This window comes from Lethenteron reissneri, chromosome 39 (assembly GCF_015708825.2).
Source record: "Lethenteron reissneri isolate LAM-NWPU_2019-01 chromosome 39, ASM1570882v1, whole genome shotgun sequence".
Taxonomy (NCBI): Eukaryota; Metazoa; Chordata; class Hyperoartia; order Petromyzontiformes; family Petromyzontidae; genus Lethenteron; species Lethenteron reissneri.
Window position 1 is genome coordinate 11063194 of NC_083817.1, and position 25988 is coordinate 11089181.

Consider the following 25988-nt stretch of genomic DNA (forward strand, 5'->3'; position numbering starts at 1 on the left):
CTCTGCACGTGCATTGAATAGCGTTACATGAGAATCAACATTTTCAATTTGTGTACGTTGTACGTAGTCAGTTCAGGTGACCCTGCACAGCTCCCGGTGGCCGCTGTAATTCACCGTATTGTAAAAAAAGCAACGATTAAATCCTTTATTTCAGCCGCAACCCTGACGCGCGACAATTAGTGGAATTACCACGGGGGTGAATTGTTGAACACCTGATTAAAACCAAGTGGTGTAGCCTCGCCAGGTTGTGCCCATCTTTTATGTACAGGATGTTTAACTTCTTTCCCACCATACGCAGTCAACCTTGCTAGTCGGAGGTACAGAGGAAAGTCAACAAACTAAACGCAAACAACTGTTCTAAAGACATGATGAGTTCTGAGTGTTGTGGACACCGAACATATGCAACTGCCACCCGATTCAAACCTGGCCATGTTGTTAAAATCTCATGGCCGGAATCCACAGTACATCACAGCCATACAAGGCTTGTATCACTTAAAAGTAATGTGTTCATTTTAACTAATTCATTTCAACTGTTATCTATCACAATTTTTTGCGGTGCTGTATATTGCTGACATATTCGCGTTTTGGTCCTCTGGCCCTGTGTTCAGAAACTGTTTAAAAAAATCCACTAGTAAAAATCCAATCCCATGACTAGAAACATCAGACATGTGGTGAATGTCTACCACAACATCATCATTCCTTCACATTATTTCACTTTATTCTAAAACAGTGTTATAAAGATACATTAAATTGCAGCCCCAGGTTGCCTGCTGATGATTTTGAGCACGTGCCACACAGTATGATATTGTAGCGAATATACATTTGTAGTTCTCATGTTTCTTAGACTGGTTCTCATATTTCGTAGACTGTCAAAATATATTTACACATTTTTTTAAAGCTCTGCAGACAACTTAACCGTCCCTCAAGGGTTAATTAGTGGACAGTACAGGGACATTTTTTGAGAATGGGAGTGATTCAATGTGTATAAGCAAAGACAAATCATACAAACCCAAATTATAAGCTTGTAAAATAATGCTTATGTACGAACGCAACGAGACCATTGTCACCGAACGTTTGTGCAGATTGAATAAGTGGGTAATGTATTGATGTCACCTGGACACTTGCTTGTATTGTTCATTAACGATCCAGGATTTGGTCATGGTCTTTCCATTCTTGGTTGGTGCAAAAAATCATTTTGCCATTTATGTGCAATTTGAGCTGTGTTGTCACAAACAGGGTCTATCAAAGTAGATTAATAGAATTGCTTGAACTGGCCGGGTGTGTGCACCCACAGTAAACGTTTTGGTCCAAAGATTTTATTGATAATTTGTTGAAGCTCAGCAAGTCAGCGTTGGGGTACCTATCTAATTACAGAGTGTAAATGTCTAATATTACCAGGGCTGGCAGGTGTGTACCACAACATTAAACCCCTTGGTACAACGTTCTATTTGTTGCCTTATCCGTTGAAACTTGCCAAGTCAACTTTTTGGGTCACGAAAATAAAGTGATGTTTCACAAGGCGAAATATTTATTTATTTTGAATCAGCAATTCCCCAACCCACCGAAGCATTAGGTTTTTATAGCTCAAGTCCGTTGCAAATTTCTATCAAATTTTTGCTTTTTATTTTTTATGTTGCTTCTATTGAAACAAAACGCGAGACCGATACAACACGCCGGCGCAGCTCTCATAACCGAGTGTCAAATTTCCCCGGAGCGGGGGGGGGGGAGACAGTCCCGATGCAACTGGACCATATAAAGGAGAGTGGGAGGGTAAAAGGTGGGGGGAGGAGGGGCCCGCTGCTGCCCCAACCAAGAAGTGTTGAGGACACCACGTGGGAATAAAGATGGAAATGTAAATGTAGCGAGGGGGGTTGATGGGCGAGGGGGGAAGTAGAACCAACCTAATGTGGGAAACTTAGGGTAGGGAGGGGCGGGGGGGCATCCAATCACTCTTAACATTCACAGTTGGTTATAATTTTCATTTTAGATCCATTCGAGAGGGTCTCTGCTCACGTGAGCAGTGTGGCAGTGCTCATCTCCATTGGCAGCGTTGGGCCAGTGGTCGCCAGTTATTCCACAGGGGGTGCTGCAGTGGCTAGGAGATGTTAACTACCTCGCCTGGTATACAGGAGGTCATGAGTTCGATTCTGACCCTGACGATGCCTGTATATTTAAAGTTGGAATGTTCTCCCCATGGTCGCATTGATTTATCTACAGGTCCTCCGGTTTTCCCTTCACATTTAGAAATACGCGTTTAGAGTGTTTGGTTGCTATAAATTTGCACTGATTACCCGCTTTTGTAGAGCTATCATTTGTGGCCAGGTCGCTTCTGAAAAAGAGCTGTGTAGCTCAGTGGGCCTTAACTGGTAAAATAAAAAAATAGATAATTTGGCACTCGATTTGTTTTGCATATTTTAAAATCTTCATCTTAAATTCCAAGCGATGAGGCTTTAAGGTCAGATCCCAGTGTCATTATGGCCACCAAAGTAACACTATATTCGGTCTGTGGCGTAACAGTGCTATGTATGACTTGACAAAAGCGTTTGACGCAGTTTGATGCATTTGACCATCATCTTCATTTGCCATGGTTTATGCACTGCTGAATGAAGGCCTGTTGACGTCCGTCGCCGTGCCTCGTGGCCTTGCGATGCTATGAATCGTCTCGCTCCTGCACACGAGCAAATCTCATCGTTTAAACTCCCTGGTGACCATTTCACAATCAGAATCAGAATTTTTTTTCTGAGTGTAGCCTATTGAGCTTCTTAGCTCAAGTTATTTTTCAAGGGTGACATTGGCCATCATCCTTTTTAGTTATGTGTCCTGCCAAACCCCCACTTTTATTAATAGTCAATGTGATGTCTGATTTATGTTGTTTCTTTGATCCCATGTGTTCTGATTGATCACCCTTTCTAATTTAGAGATTGTAAGATTGCTCCGTCAGCCAACAATTCAGAAACAATAAAATTTCTGCCCAGTCTCCAAGGGAGTCACTCAATATACAGTTATAGGCCAGCCCATGTTCTTCATTTACATGAACAATGTTGGCTCAAAATTTACTTGGATGATTGTTTATACATACCTGCCTCATCGAAATATGCAGTTCAGACAAAGTTGCAAGCTAAATTTCAAAAATGTTCGACAGGATCTTGTTTCTATAATATGTCTGATGAACGCAACAAAATCTTGGTTCAGCTTCCCCAAGTGGGTTCTCCTGCTTTAGCCCCACGAATGTTAAAGCCTACAAACATACTCTTTGTTTTTTTCGGTAAAGTCACGTAGGTATAAAATAAAATAAATCACGACGTTTCGGGCGCAACACAAGCGTCCATCATCAGGTGGGAAAGCATGGTCTGCTGCTGAGGCAGACTGTTTTAAAAACAAACATCCCGACTCCTTACTTGATTTCCACATCAACTATAGCACAGACATGCACAAAGCCTCAAGTGTAAATTTGAAATCAAGTTAGGTTTTTTTTAAAATTCAGAAATAAAAACCTCTTCTCTCTATCCATTTGCCATCAGGTTGTCGCATCCACCTTCATGCCCGTAATTGAGTGTGACGATGTGATTTATAAATACGCTCATTGCGAAACTCTGAATAGCTTAGAACCTTGTCCTACATTCTATATGGGGGGTGAGTCACTCTGTTCCCCCCCCTATGACCTCTGCTCTAATTCAAGCTCCGGGTCCCACTGTCTGAACAAAGGGACCTACATCGTTCTGAATTATTTTCTTCTTCAAAGCCACCGATGTCAATCTGCCTTAAATTGTGCTTAAAGTTCAACTGGTTTGTTTATACCAAGCCACACGCAGAAATACGCCAACCAATAAGACAATGTTCAAAATTCCTCTTCATCACGGTTCTTAAAATACGTTTCCAAATGGTTCATTAATGAACATGTCGTGTGTTTGCGGGCAATGAGACATCGCACGTCATATGTACAGATGTCATGATGTCTCATTGTGTCGAGTTGTCATAATGTCGGTATGCCTAACCACTAATCTTCCTGTTTCTCCATCTCGCTGTACACTCACTAATCTGTATATATTGTCTCCGATGTTCATGGCTCTCTCTCCTATTTATCTCGTTTTCATCTCGCTAATCTTATAATTCTTGTCCGTAACTCTCCCATCTCTATATCTTGAGTCTTTGCAATCATTTCTCTCAGTGGGGACATAGTTTGGTGGGATTCAACCAAAAACCTTAACAGGCTACATCTGGCCTGTAGGCCACCAGTTGCGTAACTCTGCTTTTTGTGGTGATGAGCGTTAGTCGTGCATTCTGAGAATGTTCCTTCATCCGTGATGCTGCTCGTCCTTGGAGCAAACTGGCGTACCATCTGCAGTTTACCTCTGTCCCCTCTGAATCGGTATTATGTGACAAATGAGATGCTTTGGAAAGACTGAGTGCTATAGCTTTTAGTTATTTCATGGCAGTGTTTTGTGTGTGTTGTGCCCGTCCTTATGTCAAATAGATGTCCCTTTTTCTTCTTGATGCCCATGTTACACTTTGTAGCCGAATGTATTTGCGATGCGATTGCATTTGAATGGTATATAAATCCAAATTGTCTTCTGGGAGACGTTTTGAAATGCTTTGATGTATTTTGCTTTATCACATTTTACCCTCTGTTTATGATTATATGATGGTTTTTTTTGCTTCTGTGGCATGATATACTTTCAACCTTTCCGTTAAGTTTTGCATGCTTTTACGGTCGTGTTTTTCTCTGATCTATCCCAGAACTGTGCTCGAGATCTGTAAATGCACTGCCGTTACTTATTGACCCAGGCCATTCTTTCAATAAAGACTCAGTGGCTTCTCACCTGGAGATATAAAGTCTTATTTTGATTTTATGATCCCCAGCGGGATGACAGGCTAAGTTGATCCATGACCGGTAATTTTAGCCTGCGGCCTTTCCATTGCCAGTCAAACACCCAAGCCAAAAGTGCCATTCAGGCAACGTATCGGCAGCCCTGATCTGTCCACTGCTGGATCAAGGCCACCGCTCTCTCTCTGTCTTGCCATTCAACAATCCTTCTGGCCACCTGCACATGCGCTGATGGCATCGGCTCAATCTCCGTGGTAGATGTTCTTGGGTGGCGTGTCCTGCCCAATCCCACTTATAACCCTTGGATCAATGTGGTGTCTCAAGTCCATGTGTTCTTATTCCCTTCTTTCTCAGTGTAATTCCAAGCTTATTTGCACGCTTTTAACCTTTTGTTATATCTCTTGGGAAATGTCTGTTTTGGATCCACATGTCTTAGCAGGTAATGTATACTTATTATTACCAACTGTCTTCTTTTGGCACGTTGGAATAATGCTTTTAATTATTAAGTTCAGTTTCTCAAAAGCATTCCAACCTGCTTTTGTCAGCCTCTTTATTTCATAATTTCGATCCTGTTCTATCTTCAAGATCTGCCTGAGGTTTGCATACTCTGATGTGTGTTCTTCACTTTCTCCCTCGGCCACATATATTCCATAATTTAGTGAATTTGTTATCCTTGAATATTATTTGCATCATGTTACCACGTAGGTTTGAATTGTTGTGCTGTGTAGCTCTAACGTGCTTTGAGGGTATACCACGGTGTTGTTGGGCACGATGTCCGACGTTTCAGCCCACGTGCTGGGAATTCATTTATCGAATAAGCTCCCGGCACTCTAAGTGAGACGTCGGACATCGTGCCGAACAACGTGTGGTACCCGAAACATCACATCACTTGGCTAAGACTTTGGTAACAATTTAAAGCGTTAAAGACGTTCAGTAACCGTTTGGCTGCTGCTCCTGCTGCCGCTGCTATCATTGCGTGCTGCGCAGGTAAATTCCTGCTGCCCGTGTCAGTGAGCAGCCATGGAGGGGCGACAGGGCATCCCTACTGGGGCTACCACCAGCTGCACTGCGCAGCACTCGGATGCAGGCAGCGGTGGCGGTGGCGGCGTCGGCGGTGGCGGCTCCTCCTCCAACCTGGTGCGCATGAGGAACCAGGCGCTGGGCCAGTCGGCGCCATCACTCACCGCCAGCCTGGTGAGTCACACGTGTCTGCCCCTCGCAGCAGCGGTCGCTGCCTCTGCCTGGTTTGCCCCAGCATCGTCTTCTTTGCAAGGCTTCAGCAGTCCAACTGCATCTCTTTCATCATTTAATTGCATCGAAAAAAAACGATTGTCAGTTGTTTGACAATACGACACGCAAGACAATGAATGTTCTTGTAGTGCTTTCTTCTTCTGCTGTTGTGTGGTACAATATTCGTCTTCCCATGATATGTCTGGAGGGCTTGTAAAGGAAGGTACGACACACAATAAAGTAATAAACAAGCTGCAAGCTAGAACATTCAGGGAGCCTTATTTTTGCTGGGGTGTTAAGGCCGCGCTAACTCACGTAACAAATTGATGCGTACGGACACGTGTCCACACACACACACACAAGTTACAACATTAGTTTCACGCTCTTGCAAGTGAGTGAAAGTTCCCTCTGGCGGATCAGGCCACACTGCCCTCCGAGTGAAAGACGTCCCGGTGGGTGTGTGTAAGGCATCCACACTTCATGTCTTCGGTGGGTGTGTGTCAGGCATCCACACTTCATGTCTTCGGTGGGTGTGTGTAAGGCATCTACATTTCATGTCTTGCGAGCTTCCGCCCACACCATCGTCGTGCCAGATTAGATAATTATCATTGTTTGCTAAAGCATTGGTAAATATTTACCAATAAGGCTTCACATCTGTGCATAAGCTGTATAGTAAATTCGGTAGTGATTGGTTTAGCGGTTCTGTAGTTTCCCTGAAAACACACAGCCGTGTCCTTGGATGAACGGAGAGACAGCTGTAAAGTTTCAGGGCATGACAATAATGACCTTTTCGACTCTTTTAACAAATAGTGCCGATGCTTTAGATGTTAGGTACCTAGGCTGGGCCGTTCCAGTTCACTTGACGTGAGTTTGAGAGATCTCCAACGAGAAAATTGCCTTTACAATCTCGATCAAGCGTTTCATTGCGGTGTGTATCTCTCAGAGACGAGCTGTTTGCACTTTGAGTTCTTTCCTTTAAATTCACCGAGGACACAGAAAACGTTTAGCCTTAATATCACAAGGGCTGCGTTCATTATCTGCTTATACTCATGTTTCCAAGGAAAAGGTTTATGAACAAAGAGGTCTTTTCAGTTATGGATAGATTTAATCAGTACATTACTAAGTGTTTTAAAACTATAACTCTTACACGAGGGCTGTATGACCGTTATGCAATATGTTCACGAGAGACTCGGAGAAGGAACAAGACGTCTCTGCCCGGATGGTCAAGCAGATTCAGAGGAATCTGGGGCGCCTGTAGAAAACTAAACTCATATGCGGGGATATCAATCAAATAGCTCCACGCAGATGACTTAATCTATATATGATATAGTCCTATCTATTAGTCACCTTGTCGACTCCAGCGGGTTATGGAGTTTGAAAAATCTACGTGATCCACCAAGCCTTGTCTCCAAAGTGCTGTGCTGCATGCGTCGATTCCTTCCGATAAGATGAAAGCCACTGGAGCTATGCCCTTTTAAATCTAGATTGAAAACTAATTTCTTTAGAACCTGATGATTGTGTTTATTTTGTTGTCCTTCCGCCGCACCTCCGGTTCGCACGGTTGGCTACGTACGGTGCGAAATAAGTCCAACATACATGCTTACACTGTGCACAGACCTGTGGGAAATTACCTCTTGTTTGCAATAGCTGAAGGAAAACCCCATATGGTTCTCGTATCTCCTAGGGAAATGCCCCTTCCATAAGAAGTTAAGTCTGAATGTTATGTTGCCAAGGAAACGTTCTAATGGTTATAAAGGCCCACCCGTTACTTCCCACAGCTTTTGACCTTCGATCCCTCGCACCCCTTTTCAGAGAGCGATGCCATGAGGGAAATCGGTTCGGCGACCAGTTACGCCCAACCTGACATTGTGTCATGGACACAGTTCAATTTAGTTGAATAGCTCTTGCAATCTGATCAAATGGGCATTTGTTCAGAATAATCTTCGAAATATGAAGACGTCTGTACTAATTGTATTTAAATCAGATGGTTTATTCAGAATATATGTTTGTTGTGGATAAACATAGCAATCTGCTACATGTTTGTTATCATCATCAGCAGCCGTTATCAATCCACTGCTCGGAAAGAGGCCGCCTTTACCCGTCTCCATGCAACAATCCACCCAGCACATGCGCACGGGCTGATTTCATCGCTCTTTCTCACTCCATCTCCAGAGATACAGACAATTCTTATCCATGTTTAGACTCTTGTGAAACAAGTCCTGTCTCAGGTTTGTCTCCAGTGACTTGCCGGTGTGTATTAGAGATACAAATGCATTATCATGCTAGAATCTACATCTCACACAAACAACAACTGAGTTACTTAAAGTATGTGGAAGCGCACAGTTATTTAAGCATTTCATGCACAAAAACACAATCCTGAAAAAAACGCACGCACATTCTCGCACGCATACGCAACAAAGACAAGGATTCCCCGTATAGCCTTCACCGACTTTTTGGGGCAAGTGCTATTACTGAGCACCTCTGAAGGCACGGCACACGAGGAGGTGGGTGGCCAGCACCACGCCCGGCCACCTTTGTCTCACCAGTTTGCACATTGCACCAGGTACTCGTGGGCAGCAGGAACATTTACCCACCTACAGACACAAATGTACACTTATCAATGTTAATCATCATCATACTTGCATATTACTATTTAAACACACTGGCAAATTAAAAAAATGGAACAAATGAACAATTTTGACATCATTTTTTTTTTATTTTGAACTTCCTGATGATTTAAAATGTTTGCAGTCTTCATAGGAAGTCACTTAAACCAACTTATTATTATTCATTAGATGTGTTTACCCAGGAAAACCTCACCTGAGTCTCATGACTTTTTTCAGCTTTGTCTTCCAAATGTTTGCAGCAGAGGGCGATGGATACTTTGTACTTATCCATTTGAGTAATATGTGGGTACCTTTTAAAATTTGGACCATGATGCCAGCACACAATGGCCCACTTGCCACTGTAAAACAGATGGTGTATCATTTTTGGTTGATATACAACACAGTGAAAAGCAGGACAGCTGCTGTATTCGAACTACGTATCCCTGCAACAAGCGCGACTGCTCGGCCATGTCACTGCGGTTAATCCTCACGTTGGGCAAATTGCCAGATGTCTGGGCAAACGGACTCACACGCTGTGCAGAGAGCCTTCTAATGTCAGGCTTGCGTATAAGCTGTGTTTGCATCCAGAATTGTGTTTTCTAGCGCAGCAGGGAAACAAAACTGGATAAACGCCGAAGGCATTGGCAAAGCAGACTATATACTTGGGTGTGTGAATTTGCACACCAGTGTTTATTGGCTCTGATAAGAACTGCGTGGAACAATCGCAAAGTTTGCAGGTGCAGTCGTTTTAGGTTAGCGCACATTCCTCTCCGTACCGCCCGACGGGGGGAGGGCAGAGAGATGGATGGCGCAGTGCACTATGAACTCCGCAACCTGAATGATATCCGGATTGGTCCTGGGCTCCTCCAATTGGGTCACCAATCTACACAGACCAACGTGGTGTAGTATGATCAAACGATTCCCATGGCTGACTCCGGCGTGGGGAAGAGGCCTTCATCCACAAGCGGGTTGGTGGAGGAGTTGTACTATAACTATTGGGTAAGGCCCAATGACCTATATGGCTCTTTTTCAGAAGCGACCTGGTCACAAATGTATCATGTGGAAATTGACAGCAGCCAAATGCATTGAACTCGAGTTTCTAAAAAGTGGAGGAAAAAACTGGAGGACAAGGCGAAAAATCCACACTACCATGGGGAGAACATGCAAACTCTAAATATACAGGCGTCAGGGTCGAGATCGAACCCACAACCTCCTGGATACCAGGCAAGGTAGTTAACATCTCGCCACCGTGGCCTACATAACAAAAAAATTCACCCAGCCCTACCCTCCAATTTTTGTTGTTCCTCGCAGATGTGTGCAGTCTGTGCCGCATATGTACGTGCGATGGTTAACTCCCACGCCCGCTGCAGCGGCAGCCTCTCCCAGCTGCCTCGCTTGACCCGGCGAATCCATGCGTTGTGCAAACTGCCACATGTCTTGGCAAACGGCTTTGCGTGCTGTGCTGAGGACCTCGGAATGTTGGGCTGCGCCGTGGGACTACGGTGCGACCAGAATTGTATTTCCTAGCGTAGGAGGGGAAAAAGAGTAGCATGAATGCAGAAAGCATCGGCACAACAGGCAAGACGTGTGGGTGTATCACGACAGTCTATGTTTTGTTTTTGCAAACGGGTTTTGCTTAATAGTTTATCAGCGGTAGGTTAGATTATTAGCTTGAACTAGTTTGGGTGCTGTGTACGGTATACAGTTTAACATTTTATTATTTACTTGTGCTCCTGTTGTAAATTTCATAGAGAATGGTTTTGTAGTCATTGTCAAGACCAAGTTCCCTTGGACGGGAAGTAATATTTCACTTGCATAACAATAAGTTGCCTATCGGCTCTCCTGTAAACTTTTGAGGCCTCTTTAAGAATGTGAGAATATTGACAAAGCGACTACGAGGAGTCAATGCGAGGCTGTGACCTTTAGCAAAGAGGCTTGCACTCCATATGAGAGCTTTCTTGAAAAACGAGTGTCCAGGATGTCGATGTTGGCATGGAAACCTTCGCATTAGCAGTGTCCCTTTGGAGTTCAGCACGGTTTTGGTGTGATATAATGCGGCACTGAAAGGGGTGGAAAATTGTTATTTCTGGACGTGGTAGGTCGCTTACTCTCCTCTGCTGCCCACAGGGTCTGGAACTCCCTTCCCTGCAGCCATCTGTGCTGTTGACTCCATGCGTCTGTCTATCACGGACTCCTTATCTGCAAAATAAATATCTCCACTGTAACTGTACAGCGTTTTGAGATGTGGTCGCGATTAGATGCTCTATCAATCCACGTGGCATTGTAATTGTTTTGTCTTGTATAGTAAGTATAGTACAGGGGATTTTGTTTTCCGGATGCTGACCAAGCAAACAACTAAAACTTTATATAATTATTTAGTGATGCTGCTGCGTTGGCAGTGGTGCACAAGCACAATTAACAATTAAACAGCAACACTGCCTTGATATAATTGTTTTTGTAACTATGAAGAAAGTCCATTGCCCGAAACATTACAGATAATGTTTTTATTTTAAAGCAGTGTTGTTGTTGGGCCCAATTATGCTTGTGCACCAGTGCCAATGCAGGCTGCATCACCAAATAATGTGTTTAATTACAGGAGAGAATTTGAGGTCGTCGGGATAGCTTTCTGTCCTAATATTGCATTATTTCATTGGGAAGACGCAAAAGTGATTTCCTGCTCAAATGAGTGTCGAGGTTGGTGGTGCACATCTCCTGTTTAAAGCCCAGAACGAGGGGCTAAAATTCCACGTTCCTCTGTGGTGACGGGAACTTGATCCATAGGAGGACAGCCACTGTTGACTTTCTAAAAAGTGGTTCTCATTTATTGATCACTGAGGGATGTTGGGGTGATCATTTGAAATAGACGTTTAATTTGAAATAGACATGTAAATGTAATGCAAATGCAGACTATCACAAATTACCAGTCCATTATACTAATTTCAGTGTGAATCCATTGGGAACAAAAGCTTGCAATCGGAGACGAAATATCATGTCGCACTATCATTAGACTGTTGCATGGATACTCTATTTGCCCGGTGTTGTGTTTATGCAGTGTGGATTTGTTACCCATAATACTGGTGGTGCCTTATATTTTTAGATTTAATGTCTGTCACGTGATATAATATATCTCAACTGGCACCCAGAGAGACACCGTTGTGGAGCCTCCGGCTGGTTGAAAGTTGGCTCAGCATTACGTGAAGGATTCTCGATCTTTAACGCTAAACGGCAGCTGGCGGGATAGATGAAGAGAAACCGGTTTTAAAGCCAGCAGGATTTGGTGACTTGTACCCACACACCCCCCTCTCTCAAGTACCATCTAGACTTGCAATCCAGAGGTTGCCAGCTCAGTTCGATCTCCCAACAGGGGCAATGGTGGGATATTTTTCAAATCCATCCCACCTTTATCCACCCAGCAGCATAGATTGACGACAGCCACAGTTAGTCGATCGTAAGGTTGGGTGTGGTGGGGTAAAGTGTGGGTATGCCAACCTCTTCCAAGATGTCTTTGCCAGCACTTAAGAGGTGGTAAAATACCCTCTGGAGCTCTCTTGTGGAGGTCTTTTCCACAACGAGTGGTGTAAGCGAACAATTGCAAGGCTTTGGGGCGGTGACGCGGTCCAGCCGGTAGCGTGTTTGCCGCTTGTCGCAGAGGATCACGGTTCAAATACAGTGGCTTCCCTGGTCATTCCTGTGAGCGCCCGTGACAGCCGTGCACGTTACAGATTGTGTTATTGTATCGACCGTGAATATGTCCACGCCGTCTTGATTCACAGCGACTGTTAAAGCACCTGCGGTGTCAGTGTGCCGGCTTCATGGTCCAAATTTGTTGAATTTGAAAATGACACCACATTATTTAATTGGGAATATACATAGCAACCATTACCCCCGCTCGCCCCCCCCCCCCCCTCCCGACTGCAAATGCTGTCTGGTACACGCGCTCATCTAACTTTCCAAACATTTTGCCGCTTGCAAAGAAGAATAAGAAGTGATTCCTCACGATTGTTTTGAGTGATGATGCTTCCTGACCGAGATAAGATATTGCTATTCGAAATGTATTGCTAATGAAGTATGCTGCATCTAAACTGGACCCAAAGAGTGACCAACGTCGAAGTAAGAAAAAGGTTGCACATAGAAGAAGACAACCTGATGATGCAGGCAGTGATGAGAAGGAAACTGGCACTTTTTTGACACATGTAGGATGGACAACAACAGGAATATTACAAGTATGTTGTTTGGGAAAAATGGAAGGAACCGGAAAGAGTGGCAGACCTGGCAGAGAATAAGAGATCGGTGCCAGTAAGATGTGGCCACCACTTGAGCATATTGGCACAGGACAGAGAGGACAGTGGAAACAAATGACGAAACGTGCAGTGGACGCCTACTAGGGGCTATGTGGCCCATGGACCATGATGATAATGATGCGTGATGATGATAATTTGACACCTTTTTGCAAAAAGGTGTCAGTTTTGTTGCCAGATAGAAGGGTAAAGAACCAATTATCATATTTTTACTGGCAAATGAGGTCCCCATAGTGATGCGTGATGATGTTTTGGATACAGCATTATCGCAAAAACGCGCATCGTGACACTCACCGGTGATCCTTGACACGCAGCGCTCGCCCGCGCTTTGTCTCCAAATGCTTTTCCTGATGCCGGAATGCAAAGCAAAACAAACAATGCTTAACTCACAGGTTTTGTTGGGTTGGCGTGTATCGTGAAGCGCCCGGAGTTACGTCAACTGCGCCACTGCCAGTTCAACACGTGGGGCGGCCTTCTGTTTTTTGTAAGGCCGCCGCCCTGTTCTTGCAAATGTCACATTGGCTTTGGCTCATTCACACTCACCACTCTCTAGGTCACAGAAGAGCAGGCATTCCACTTCTGCATGAGGACCTACCCATTTCTGTGCAGTTGGTTAAGGGTTGTATGACTGTACGTCACCACGCTGTGCAATTGTGGTTAGCGATGGTGGAGAGCATAGATGTGTAAGCGTAGGAGTACAATACAACGTTTGATTTTGCTGCACTGCTCTATGCTGCCCAACACGTAGCCTCACACATCCTTGGACAACCACCTTGTAAATGATGGTCACCCATTGAAGTGCTATCCAGGTTCAAACCTGCTTGACTTCTGAACTCTGACAGATTAGCCACAGTCCAGGTGATCTGGTGAGTGACCCAGGATTCCTACGCACGACCAAAAGTGTTCTTTCCTCCTGCGCTCCAGTTTTATTGTCTGCTTTACAAAGAAAGTATAACCTGAGCTCAGACCCGGAATCCAGGCAATGGTTGCAGTAAAGAAGCAATGTCATGAATAGCCACTTGTAACCCCCTCGATAAAAATCCCTAACTTAAATTGATGATACCAATTTAGTTGTTATTCTTTGGGTCTTTCGGTAAAGTCACGACGATAGTTAAAAGAAAATAACAAAAAACTACGACGTTTCGATCGCAACACAAGCGGTCGTCATCGATGACGACCGCTTGTGTTGCGATCGAAAGAATACGAATTCCTGCAGTCACGAAAGCTTTAAGCCAATATTTAATTTAGTTGTTTTGAGATTATCCCACGGGCTCTCTCTCTCTCTTTTGCGGACTGCCCCCTGGCTGTATCTGCAACTCACTGCACCCTACTGGATGACACGGGTCAGTACTTATCTGAAGGCAGATGCAACGGAATGTTTTAAGGCCTTAAGATTAATACTGGCCGAGTACAGGGACTCAATGGTGTGTCAGAGCACTGAGCCAGAAGTGCTGAGGTCTTATGTTCAAATCCAGATGATTATTGTGTATTATTATTACTTTGCTCGTTTACCCAACAACGCCTAAATTAGTGTCTTGACTTTATTTCCAGAGGGTCTCGTGAAGTGTTCGCAGTACAGGGCAATGTTTGCTATGTATAATCCCAACTGGGTAATTTGTATGTTAATTCCTCAAATTTTAGCATATTTGGATTAGATTCTAAAGTTTAGGGAGTAATGATGGCTTTTAGCCGGCCAACAATGACTGCACAAAACCCCCCATAATACATGACACGACACCAATAGTATATTCTTGGTTTTTCGGTAAAGTCACGTAGAAGGGAAATAATAAAATAATAAAAAGCAAAAAAATTCTGCAACACAAGCAATCATCAGCAGGTGTGAAATCCACAGCAAGAAAATTTTCTTGTGAGAATTGTATTTTTTATATTTTTATTATTTTATTATTTCCCTTCTACGTGACTTTACCGAAAGAAACAAAAATACGAATCCCTGCAGTCACGAAAGCTTTAAATAAAAATTAACCACCAATAGTATAGTTGAAAGGAAATTACACGTTGAATCCTTGTGCCAGTCCATTGCTGTATGAGGGCCTTCCCTTGCTCTACGGGTTGTGGAGGTTATCTGACCGTACTGCAAATACGCTTTTCAGTGCAGATTGATTGACACTGGAGGGCATAGATGTTGATGCATAGTACACGACAATATTTCATTTTAGCTGAACAGTCCTCTGCTGATAGCTTAAGCCCCACAGAAACCTACAATACTTGTTTTATTCATGGTGGTTGTCCAGGCTTATCCTGCTTAACTCCCGAGATCTGATGAAATCGGTTGCATTCTGAGTGATTGTATCGCAGGTGAAATAGAAATAGGAGAAACAAAAAAAGCTCGGTGTTTTTAAATGCATAATTCCTGCTGATGGCTACCACCTGCCATCTATGAAAGATCATCCCAGGATCCTTAATATCCACAGGGAAATCTGAGATGCATTTCACATTCGAATTGCCAAAAGCATCTGCCTCAATTTTGAGGGACTGCTGACTCGGCACAAATCGCCGCAAAGGACACTTGCTGTAATGTATTAGCTGCCACTCATGTGGCATTTCGATGCTATGTACGGCGGCATCGCTTCTTTGTTGGTGTCTGGAGTTGGCTTGCGCAAAGAGGGAGGAGTGCTGATTGAGCAAGGCAGCCACAGAACCCAGCTTGGGGTGGCTCTCCGAGTGACCGAGGAATCTCAATCACGTGTGTAGATAAGGACAAGTCCAAAGCATTTCAAATGAATCCCAAAAAATCCTACGGATCGGCGTAATGCAAAATAGCGTAACTTTTTGGGTTGATGTTAATTGCCAGTGTTAAAAATACCATTTACTTTATCTGTTCATGTGGCCTTTTATTTGGCATATCCTGGTTAGGATTAGACGGCTTGTGGCTGGCCATGGCTCATTCATTGCCTAAAGTTACCAAACAACCTTCATTGGCTAGGACAGTGCCGGTTCAGCAAGACTGTCCCAGTGTCTTAAAGTGTTTGCGAAATGTGGGATTTTGTTCCTGTTTAGATCGTGGCCTCATTCGACTCAATGGGCAGAGCTCCCCGAGTTGTTGGTGCGGGGTTGGCATAGGAGTAGGTAGGTCCGAGGTTAGAAAGAGACACCTGCTTAGTGGGTGGGGCTATTGATTGAGTAAGTGTGGCTATGTCAGAGGGTCTGTAACCTGTGGCTCCGGAGCCGGATGCGGCTCATTCAGGACTGCAGTGCGGCTCTTGAAATTAGAAAAAAAAATGACCCTTGTTATTTTGGTAGCACTTGACTATGGAAATCCGTCCAGGTCACCATGGAAGTTCAGTTTACCATGGGCAGGGGTCGGCAACCTCCGACTCCGGAGCCGCATGCCGCTCATTAAGGACGGTTCTATGACGTTATTTATTGAGGATTGTCTCATCTTAAAAGATTGTGTTTTATTATTATTATCTAATTTGTAAAAAAATGGCCCTTGTATTGGTTGTCGACCCCTGGGCCATGTGAAAGTGGGCAGGGGTTGACAGGTATGGACTGCCAGCTTACCATGTGTCTGAGGTTGAGCCTTCCTGAAATTTGGTAGATTTATAATTTTCATGCCAGTTGAGAAGGAAACTCTTGGTATTGTTTAGTAATATCGTTTTCTCAGTCCCGTGCTATTGTCAACTGCACATGCGCTGATTGCCGCACAACGTGGGATCTTGTGCTCTTTTTGGATGAAGTTACATTGTGTTATCAGCAGATGGCAGCAAATCACAGACTCAAATTTACTGTCCTTAAAACAACATCGCATGCCACTGTGTCTGGGATGGCATTCCTAGTATTAACTGAATGTAAACTGATCTGCATATTTTCATTAATCCTTAATTGACGCATTTCAACAATGCTTATTGCATTTTAGCCTGAGAGATGTATCTCTCTTTTCTGTGTGTCTCTCTGTGGATGTGTGTGGTTACGCAAAAACAACCCCCTACCTCCTCGTGGTGCCAGACCCCAACGCTGTTGTTGGCAGTGCCGTCAGGGGAGGGTCAATTTAAATTGACCTTTCCCCTCATGGCGTTTGTAACCACCACAGCCGCCAAATGGGAGTTCTAGACGGGTCCGAGGGGCTGGTAATCCCTCCACATTCAATTGATTACCACCAAACCACGACTGAAATTTTTAATTAATAAGCTTGTGCCGGAGGCCCCGGGGGGACAGGTGTCTATAATGTCTCCTGGCCAAACCCCATTTGGCGGAGCCAGGAGACTGAATCCTTACCCTCAGGGCTCCTCCAGAAGCAACAAAAAACCACTACGTGTGGCCACGTGGAATGTTCGAACGCTCACTGCGGAGGAGAGGCTGCCACTCCTCTGTCGGGAGCTGGACCGGTACCGCCTGGATCTCTGTGGTATTCAAGAGGTCCGGTGGACCGGCTCTGGCTCCTGCCACCATGAGGGGTGGACAATCCTCTTCTCGGGGCAGGAGACTGCCAAACAACAGTGAGTGGCTCTTCTTCTGAACAAAAGAATGAAGGGGGCGTGGGAGCGTGGCGGTGAGAGGTGTGAACCTGTAAGCCCCAGGCTACTTTGGGCTCGCCTTCCCATCAACCAGAGGCGAGGAGTGGTGGTCGTGGTTACTTATGCCCCCACCGAAGACGAACATCTGTGGAAGGATGCAGGCAAGGCTGATGAGTCAGATGCCTTCTATGACCTCCTGTCACAGGTGCTAGCTACAGTGGCCCCTCGGGATAGAGTCATCTTGTTGGGTGTCTTCAATGCCCGAGTTGGTCATGATGCTGGCACCTGGTCTGGAGTGATTGGAAGGCATGGGCCAGATCAGCTCAATAACAACAGCAGGAGGCTGCTAGATTTTTGTGCAGCCCATGGGCTTGGAATTACCAACATGCTGTTCCGGCATCGGCGCATCCACACAACATCATGGATGCATGCCGGGTCCAAGCAAGAACATCTGGTGGACTACATAGTGACGGAACAGCGGATGTGGGCCTATGTCCTTGACACCAGGACCTACCGTGGAGCTGATCTGCCCACTGACCATCACCTTGTCATCTGTAAGATGCGCCTGCCATTCTTCCACTCCGGTGTTGCGTGTACACCTAGGACCTCATTCAAACCCTTCGTGGCATTGTCTCAGCTAGCTGATGAAAGTTGCAAGCGGGAATTTAATCATCGCTTGCGGCTGGGGTTGGCATCGTCCCCCACTCCTGATGTCGAGGGGAAATGGGCGAGGTTTAGGACTGTGGCTCATGCAGCTGCAATGGCTGCTTTGGGTACACGGTCCAGACCTCCCCAGAGACCCTGCCTGACAGAGGAAGTGTTCAAGCTGGCTGAGAAAAAGCGACAGGCTCACTCTCATCGGCGACAGCATCCCACGTCGGAGAATGAGGAGGTTTACCGCAGCCTTCGCTCGGAGCTTCGGAGAGCCGTGAGGCGCTGCAAGGATGGGTGGTGGTCGCGGGTTGCTGAGGAGATGGAGTCTGCCGCAATGCCTGCGATCACAAATCGCTCTTTAACTCCATCAAAAAATTAACCTGCAGCGCCACACCTGTTACTATTATTAGGGGAACGAATGGTGATCCAATCTCCGACCACCAGGAACAGGTTTGCAGATTCGCTGAGCATTTTTGTGAGGTCCTGGGGGAGGGGAAATCCCTCAGCCTGGAAAACAACAAGGGACAAAGTGGGGATGACCCTGCTGAGGCTGCGGTGCCTCAAATATTGTAAGAAGAAGTCACCCCCTGTGAGTGGCTGGCTGAGGTGCCATCTGTTGAGGAAGTACTGAAGGCGATCCGGAGTCTGAGACCAGGAAAGGCACCGGGCAGAGATGATCTCCCAATCAAAATGCTGAGGGATGGTGGCGTTTGTGCACAGACTGCACCCTACATGACATCATAACAACAGTCTGGACCACTGGATGGGTTCTGCAGGATTGGAAGGATGCCCTGGTGGTCCCCCTCTTTAGGAAGGGAGACCACAGAGACTGTAACATCTACAGGGGCATCTCACTCCTCAGTGTGCTGAGAAAAGTCCTGGCAAGGATTATTCAACATCGCCTTGCTAGGCACGCTGAGGAGAGGCTTGTGGAGCCCCAATTCGGTGTCAGGAAATGGCGGTCCTGCACAGATGCCATATTTTCTGTGCATCTGCTACAGCAAAGGTGTAAGGAATTCCAACAAGACCTACATCTCTGCTTTATTGACATGGTCAAGGCCTATGATACCATCGGTAGGCCTGGGCTCTGGGTTGTTCTTCGGGCTTTCAGAGTCCCTGACTCTCTGCTCACAATCATTCAGGACCTTCATGATGGTGAGCGGGCCCGGGTAAAACTACGTGGCCGGGAGTCGGAGCCATTCCCTGTTCACCTTGGGGTGCGACAGGGATGTCCTCTGGCTCCCACATTATTTAACATCTATTTCGACCACGTAGTTCGTGAAGCCTTTAATAGCTGTCCCCAGTGGCGTCACTAGGGGAGTGCGGGGGGCGGGGGGGCGCACCTGGTGACACCATCAGAGGGGGTTACACAAAAATGACAATTTTTGTGCAGTGTTTCAGCAGAAATTATATATATATTTAAAATACCCATGTAGTTAGTTATAGCAACACATTTTTTTTCATTCGTAAGCCCAACTTACATGTACTGTATCAAGTAAGGAATCTGTATGGTCTGGTACAGGAGGAGGTCCATGGGGGGTGACACTATGAGTTACCGCACTGGGTGACACCAACCCTAGTGACGCCACTGGCTGTACCGGAGGAATTTCCATCTTGTATAGATACAATGGGAGGCTGATCGATGCCCAGGTGCGGTCAAGGGATGGCTTCCTATTGCTCAACCATGTTTTGTATGTCGATGATCTGGTAATTGCTGCTCACTTAGAGCAGTTGGATGTGCTGCTGCTGAACCTGGAGCTTGCCACTTAGAGGTGGGGTCTTACCATCAGCTTCACCAAAACTAAGCACCTGCCTGGGTATTTTTTACCATCGGACACTCCACCCCCACAACTCCCAATTGGTGATAGAGCAGTTGTGGAGAGAGTAGAGAGTTTCCCATGCCTGGGCAGTGTGCTCATGACCGGCTCCGGTTTAACAGCAGAGGTCTCACTCCGAATTAGTCAAGCGGCATTATCTTTTCATTGGTTGCATAACGCTGTGTGAAAGCTACCTGATCTGTCGCTCCGCACGAAGCTTCAGGTCTTCTCGGCCACAGTCATTCCCTCCATTCTCTATGCTTGCTGAAACGTGGATCCCTTTAATGGAATATTTTTGCCGGTTAGAAACATTTAGGCTGGCCTGCCTCAGATCCATCCTGGGTTTGACCAGGCTGGACTGTGTGAGGAGCTCACAAATCCTTGAAAGATCTGGATAAAGTCCCATCGGTGAGCTCCTCCGGCAGGCAAGGCTGCGTTGGCTGAGTCATGTAGCCTGCATGCCCAGCCACCGCATGCCTAAATAGCTTTTGTTCGGCTGGATCGAGGTGGCTAAACGGGCGCGGCACGAGCTAGACAAGAGATGGAGTGATGTGGTACAGGAGGATGTGGAGCTGAGCGGACTTGCCGATGACTGGTACCAGCGGTGTCAAGATCGGCCTCTGTGGAGGAGTCTCGTGAAGGACACTGCTGGGCAGTCGCCCTCCAACAACAACGGAGGGGGGAGGAGCGATACTCACAACAACGCGCGGAGCACCAGGTGGCTAAAGCACAGCAAGTTGGCACAGGAGAGGGCACAGGTGGTGCATCAGCCAGTCGTCTCAGTCAGTCGACCTGTAGCATCTGGGTCTGCCCCGTGACCCCCTGCCAGCGGGCGTTCGACACTTCACGTGGCCTCAACGTGCACATAGCCTGGCACAAGCGTCGTGGTGACGTCACCGCCACTCAGTAGTGAATGGCGGTTGTTGTTGTGTGTATATCGATGGGAAGCGGTAGTGCAGGGGTTCGCACTCTGCGCTGCGAACATGGCGACCCGAGTTCCATTCCCGCTCACGGCCAACACCAGCGACGATTATTTGAATCACTTGTAGGTTGACAGCAGCCTTAAATGAATACCTACTGCAGTGTGTAAACATTGCCACTGAGGAGACAAAGGCGGCTGGGCGTGGTGCTGGCTAACCACCCCCTCGTGTGCCGTACCGGCCTTCATAGGTTCTCACTAACAGCTCTTGCCTCATTAGTCTGTTAAGGCTATAGGGGGTGATCTTTGTGTATGAGTTTGGGGACATCTTCGTTAGTTAACCTTTAACTGCCGGGTCTGTCCTGTGACCTCCTGTCAGGGAGCCTTCAACACTTGATGAGTCCTCAGTTCACATCGCCTAGCGCAAGCTGCGTGATGACGTCACCGACACTTCGTGGCAAATTGCAGTTGTTGTTGTCTTTGTATATGGGGGATGGTAGTGTACAGGTTAGTTCTTATCTATATATATAAAATCGTGAATATGTCTGTCTGTGTGTGTGTCTGTGTGTCGCCGGACCATACGCACTTTCATTGGACGGCGGTTGCCCCTGGCAACGGGTAGCGACGCCTTCGCCGCTTTCATTGGACGGCGGTTGCCCCTGGCAACGGGTAGCGACGCCTTCGCCGCTTTCATTGGACGGCGGTTGCCCCTGGCAACGGGTAGCGACGCCTTCGCGGCGGGCTGGACGCCATTTTTAATTCCCGTTAAAAATAGGCGCACGCATTAACACAAAGTTTCACGTCCTCTTCACTCCCCCCCCACCACAATGTGTGCAATTACTATTATAGGGTCGGTCGATTATTACATTATAGCGATTAGACAGTATTATTGTGGCGCGGGGGGGGGGGGGGGACCGCACCCGTACCCTGCCTCAACCGGGTGGGAAAATCAGGCGAGGCCGGAGGCTCTGCACGGTGCTAGGCCTCGACACCCACCACGCGACTCTGAGATAAATTCATCAAAGTTACACGTCCTCTTCACTCCCCCGCCACCCCAATGTGTGCAATTACTATTATAGGCTCGGTAAATCATAAAATTATAGCGATTAGACAGTATTATTGTATCGCGGGGGATCGGCGCACCTCACTAAAACCCTACAACGGATCGGCGTGCCTCACTAAAACCCTACAACGGATCGGCGCGCCTCACTAAAACCCTACAACGGATCGGCGCGCCTCACTAAAACCCTACAACGGATCGGCGCGCCTCACTAAAACCCTACAACAGATCGGGACGCCTCACACAAACCCTACAACGGATCGGCGTGCCTCACTAAAACCCTACAGCGGATCGGCGCGCCTCACACAAATCCTACAACGGAAGCGTAACGCATTGTAGTGTCGTGGTTAGCGCGCCGCGCTACGAACCCGCCAACCCGAGTTCCATTCCCGCTCACGGCCACCACCGGTGACGATTATTTGAACCGGTCCTGGGCCTCCCCTAGGTCCACTCAGCCTCAAAACGAGTAATTGGTGTGGCGTATGAACATCGCCACTGGGGAGACAAAGGCGGCCTGGCGTCGTGGATCCAAGACCCGGGCGAAACCGGGTAGTACAGCTAGTACAATATATAATCCCATAGACTGAGCTCCGCTCACTGGCCACAGTGCACAATCGGAGTGGCCATTTGTGTCTGAACCTGCTCTGGCTTTCCCCGAGATTGACCGTTGCGTTGTTGTGGTCATGAACAGCATGGAGGAGTTTGCTGCGTGTGCCACGCACGTGAGTCCTATGTGACATTGTATACCATGCATGTGATGATTTAAAATGCTGTATATCCTTTCTTGTGTGAAAGGTTATTAAAACAGTGGACCCAGAGCTAATTGAGATTTCAGGGCTCCTTTAGATGTTTTTCTGTCACCAGTCTCATACATCGGCCATCATTGCGACGCGTTCAGACCAAATTTATTCGCGATACGTCACTTTTAGATAGGTAAACCAGATTGTGAAACAAATTGATTTTTGGCCTAATAATAGAAGCAACTGCTTGTATTTTCTTCTTATTATTTTCCCCTGTCACATGTTTTCGCTTTTGTTATTGAGCGTGTGACAAGTGACAGCCTTGCACGACTGCGCTGAGAGATAAATGGCCCTCCCTGAATGGCACATTTCAGGGTCACCAGTGTCCTTGAATCACACACTCGCTATGGAATTCACCCGATGATTGTTCACGTTGTCCCGCGGCGCTTTAATGCAACCGCCCGGAGATGAACTCGCCAAGGACGCATCCTCAAGCCTCTTCTGATGAAGCTGTCCCCGCACTCAGTTTTGAGCCAGCATTTCTTGGAAGCGTCACCTAAATAAAACAGATTCCATAAAACAGTTAGGGTGTTTTTTTTACAGCATCAAAATATGCCAGTGTGGCTTTTACAATCGACTTTTGTAAATAAAAACACCCACTAATTCACGTGTAGGGGAGCGGTGATAGTGTTCTTTGGTTTTTTCGGTGAAGTCACGTAGATAAAATAATAAAAATAACGTGAATAAAAATAAATAAATAAAAAACAAAAGCCACTAATGTAGACTGTAGCCTGGTTCTTAAGTTTGGTGAGTGCACCATTAGTCTATAATGTACACTGTAGGAATGGTTATTAAGCTGGGTGAGTGTACTGGCAGTCTACAATGTCGACTGTAGCAGTGGTTATTAAGCTGGGTGAGTGTACTGGCAGTCTATAATGTAGACTGTAGGCTGGTTATTAAGTTTTGTGAGTGTACTGGCAGTCTATAATGTAGGCTGTAGCTTGGTTTTTAAGCTTGGTGAGCATACTTGCAGTCTATAATGTAGACTGTAGCCTGGTTCTTAACCTGAAAAATTAAGTAAATATAGAAAATTTAAATAAAAAACTAAAACCATGACGTTTCGATCACAACACAAGCGGTCGTCTTCAAGAGGATAGAGACGATCGCTTGTGTTGTGATCGAAACGTCATGGTTTTTGTTATTTATTTTTCTATTTTAATTTTATTTTTCAGGTTAATAACCAGGCTACAGTGTATATTACAGGCTGTCAGTACGCTCAATTTCATAACCATTGCTACAGTCTACATTACAGACTGCCAATATGCTCAGTTTAATAACCATTGCTACAGTCTACATTATAGACTGCCAATACGCTCACTTAATTTACTTTCGGTGTGCTATACAGAGGGGCCATTGCCTGAAACGTTGCCGATTTTATATACAGAATGGCCCAAAAGTCAGGACACATAGGTTATGATTTTTTTTTCAATCACGAACGGTTGTTTAATTTCTATTAACAAAATCTTCAAAGTCACTCCCATTAACATGAATGCATGCATTAATTTTCTTTTGAAATGAATGTAGGATTTTTTTTTAAGATTACAGCTGGCATCTTTCACATACATAAACATGTATTGAACTTGTTAGTCTTCAATACATTTTTATTTAATGTCATCTATAAAGGAAGAACATTTGATATTAATAATGATAATAATACATACACTATTAATTAAAAGAATACATATAATATTTTAATGCCAGTGTTAAAATAAATGAAATAACCGTATGGTCCTGACTTTTGGGACAACCTGTATAGATTTTTTTTCTTTTATAGCAAATTTTGTTGATGAGATTTTTAATGCACATGTCAAATTCTGGCTCCTGACCACACGAAGTAACCCGCATTACCCATGATCGCCTTGATATTCCTGCTATGTGCTCTGAGATCTATAAACCCGCAACAGCAGCAAACTCTCGCTGCATCGATCGACACGGCGCTAACGTGTTGGTCTCCTTGCGTGCTTAAAGGACTCGAACTTGACGAGATGTTAACTTCCTCGCCCGGTTTGCAGGAGGTCGTGGGTTCGATCTTGACCCTGTGATGCCTGTATATATGGAGTTTGCTTATCTCTCTCTCATCATCATCGTGGTCATGTGGATTTTTCTCCAGTTTTTTCCTCCACGTTTCGAAAGGTGCACTTCGAGTATTTTGGCTGCTTTACATTTCCACGTGAGCTATCATTTGTGGCCAGGTCGCTTCTGAAAAAGAGCTACGTCGCTCGGTGAACCTTACCTGGTAAAACAAGAAGGTTTAGTTTTGACATCACTAGAGGGCGCTCTGGCAGTGGCATTTGAAAGTCGCTTGTATGTGCCATTCATTTTGTTCCAGCTCAATAACGAAGCTCTTAATTTACGTCCGACACATCTGCGACGCTCTTCCTGAGCACTTATGTACGAAATGACGATGTATCTACGGTAATAGCTTTTTGTGGATCGCGTAGTTTTTCAGTTTGTTGACCCTGCACTGTATTCTGATCCATTCCAATACTGCCTTGTCCATAATTGCCTGACCATCTGAGCAACAATAGGTCCCTTTTTGTTCAGTCACCGTAACATCAAAATTGTGCCATCAGTCAAGTCACCTAGCAAGGTAAACGGTTTATTCTGACGACCCCCCGCAGACTTCAGTTACTTAATCTGCAGGGATTCGATATTTTGTGAGTGTGTCTTTATCCAGGCACCAACAGCATCCTATCTCATGCTGTGTGAAGCGTGTTTCACTGCATGTTCATCATGCGTACACGTATAGCCCTTTTGTCAATCCACTGCTGGATGATGGCCTATCCAGCTTGTGTGAATTGTGGAGGTTATTTGACCTGACCTAACCAAGCTGGACAGTGTGGCCTTGTGAAGGGGTGGTGGGTGTACAGGAACGGTTCAGATATGACATGTTGATAAGGGCCATGAATCAAACTCAGGTCGCCAGGTTCATATCGCAGGGTGCGAACCCGCTCCACAACTGCGTGTTTCTCCAACTACATTGCCTACCTAACAATTTTTTTTATCTCTGAGCTCTTTAAAACTTGTGTTTCTTGTTTTTCCTAAAGTGGTTCGCACTTCAGCATGAGGCGAAAACAACAGCAGCAGGTCAGCTGTGACGTCTCACAGCTGTTGGGCACAATCAGCCACAGCAACGCCTCGTCAGTCGTCCTGATGGAGCATCCCATTGCGACGTTCTCCCCCCGTAGGCGTCGTCATGTATCATTGTCTTCAGTGGTGACGCACTCCTCCTCTTGTTGTTTCTCTTTTTGAAATATGTTGCTTTAAAATTAGCTCAGAAAATATTTTACAAATTGATTTGAAA

At 45.7% G+C, this 25988-nt stretch overlaps 1 protein-coding gene across 1 annotated transcript in view; it reads left to right on the top strand.

Moving 5' to 3' along the window:
* The window catches only part of MAST2 (microtubule associated serine/threonine kinase 2), a 293497-nt gene that overhangs the window by 42568 nt on the left and 224941 nt on the right, over positions 1 to 25988 (top strand). Inside the window, 2 exon segments of the mRNA XM_061567563.1 lie at positions 5813 to 5892; positions 5894 to 6019. Of these exon segments, the coding sequence (XP_061423547.1) occupies positions 5813 to 5892; positions 5894 to 6019 (206 nt within the window).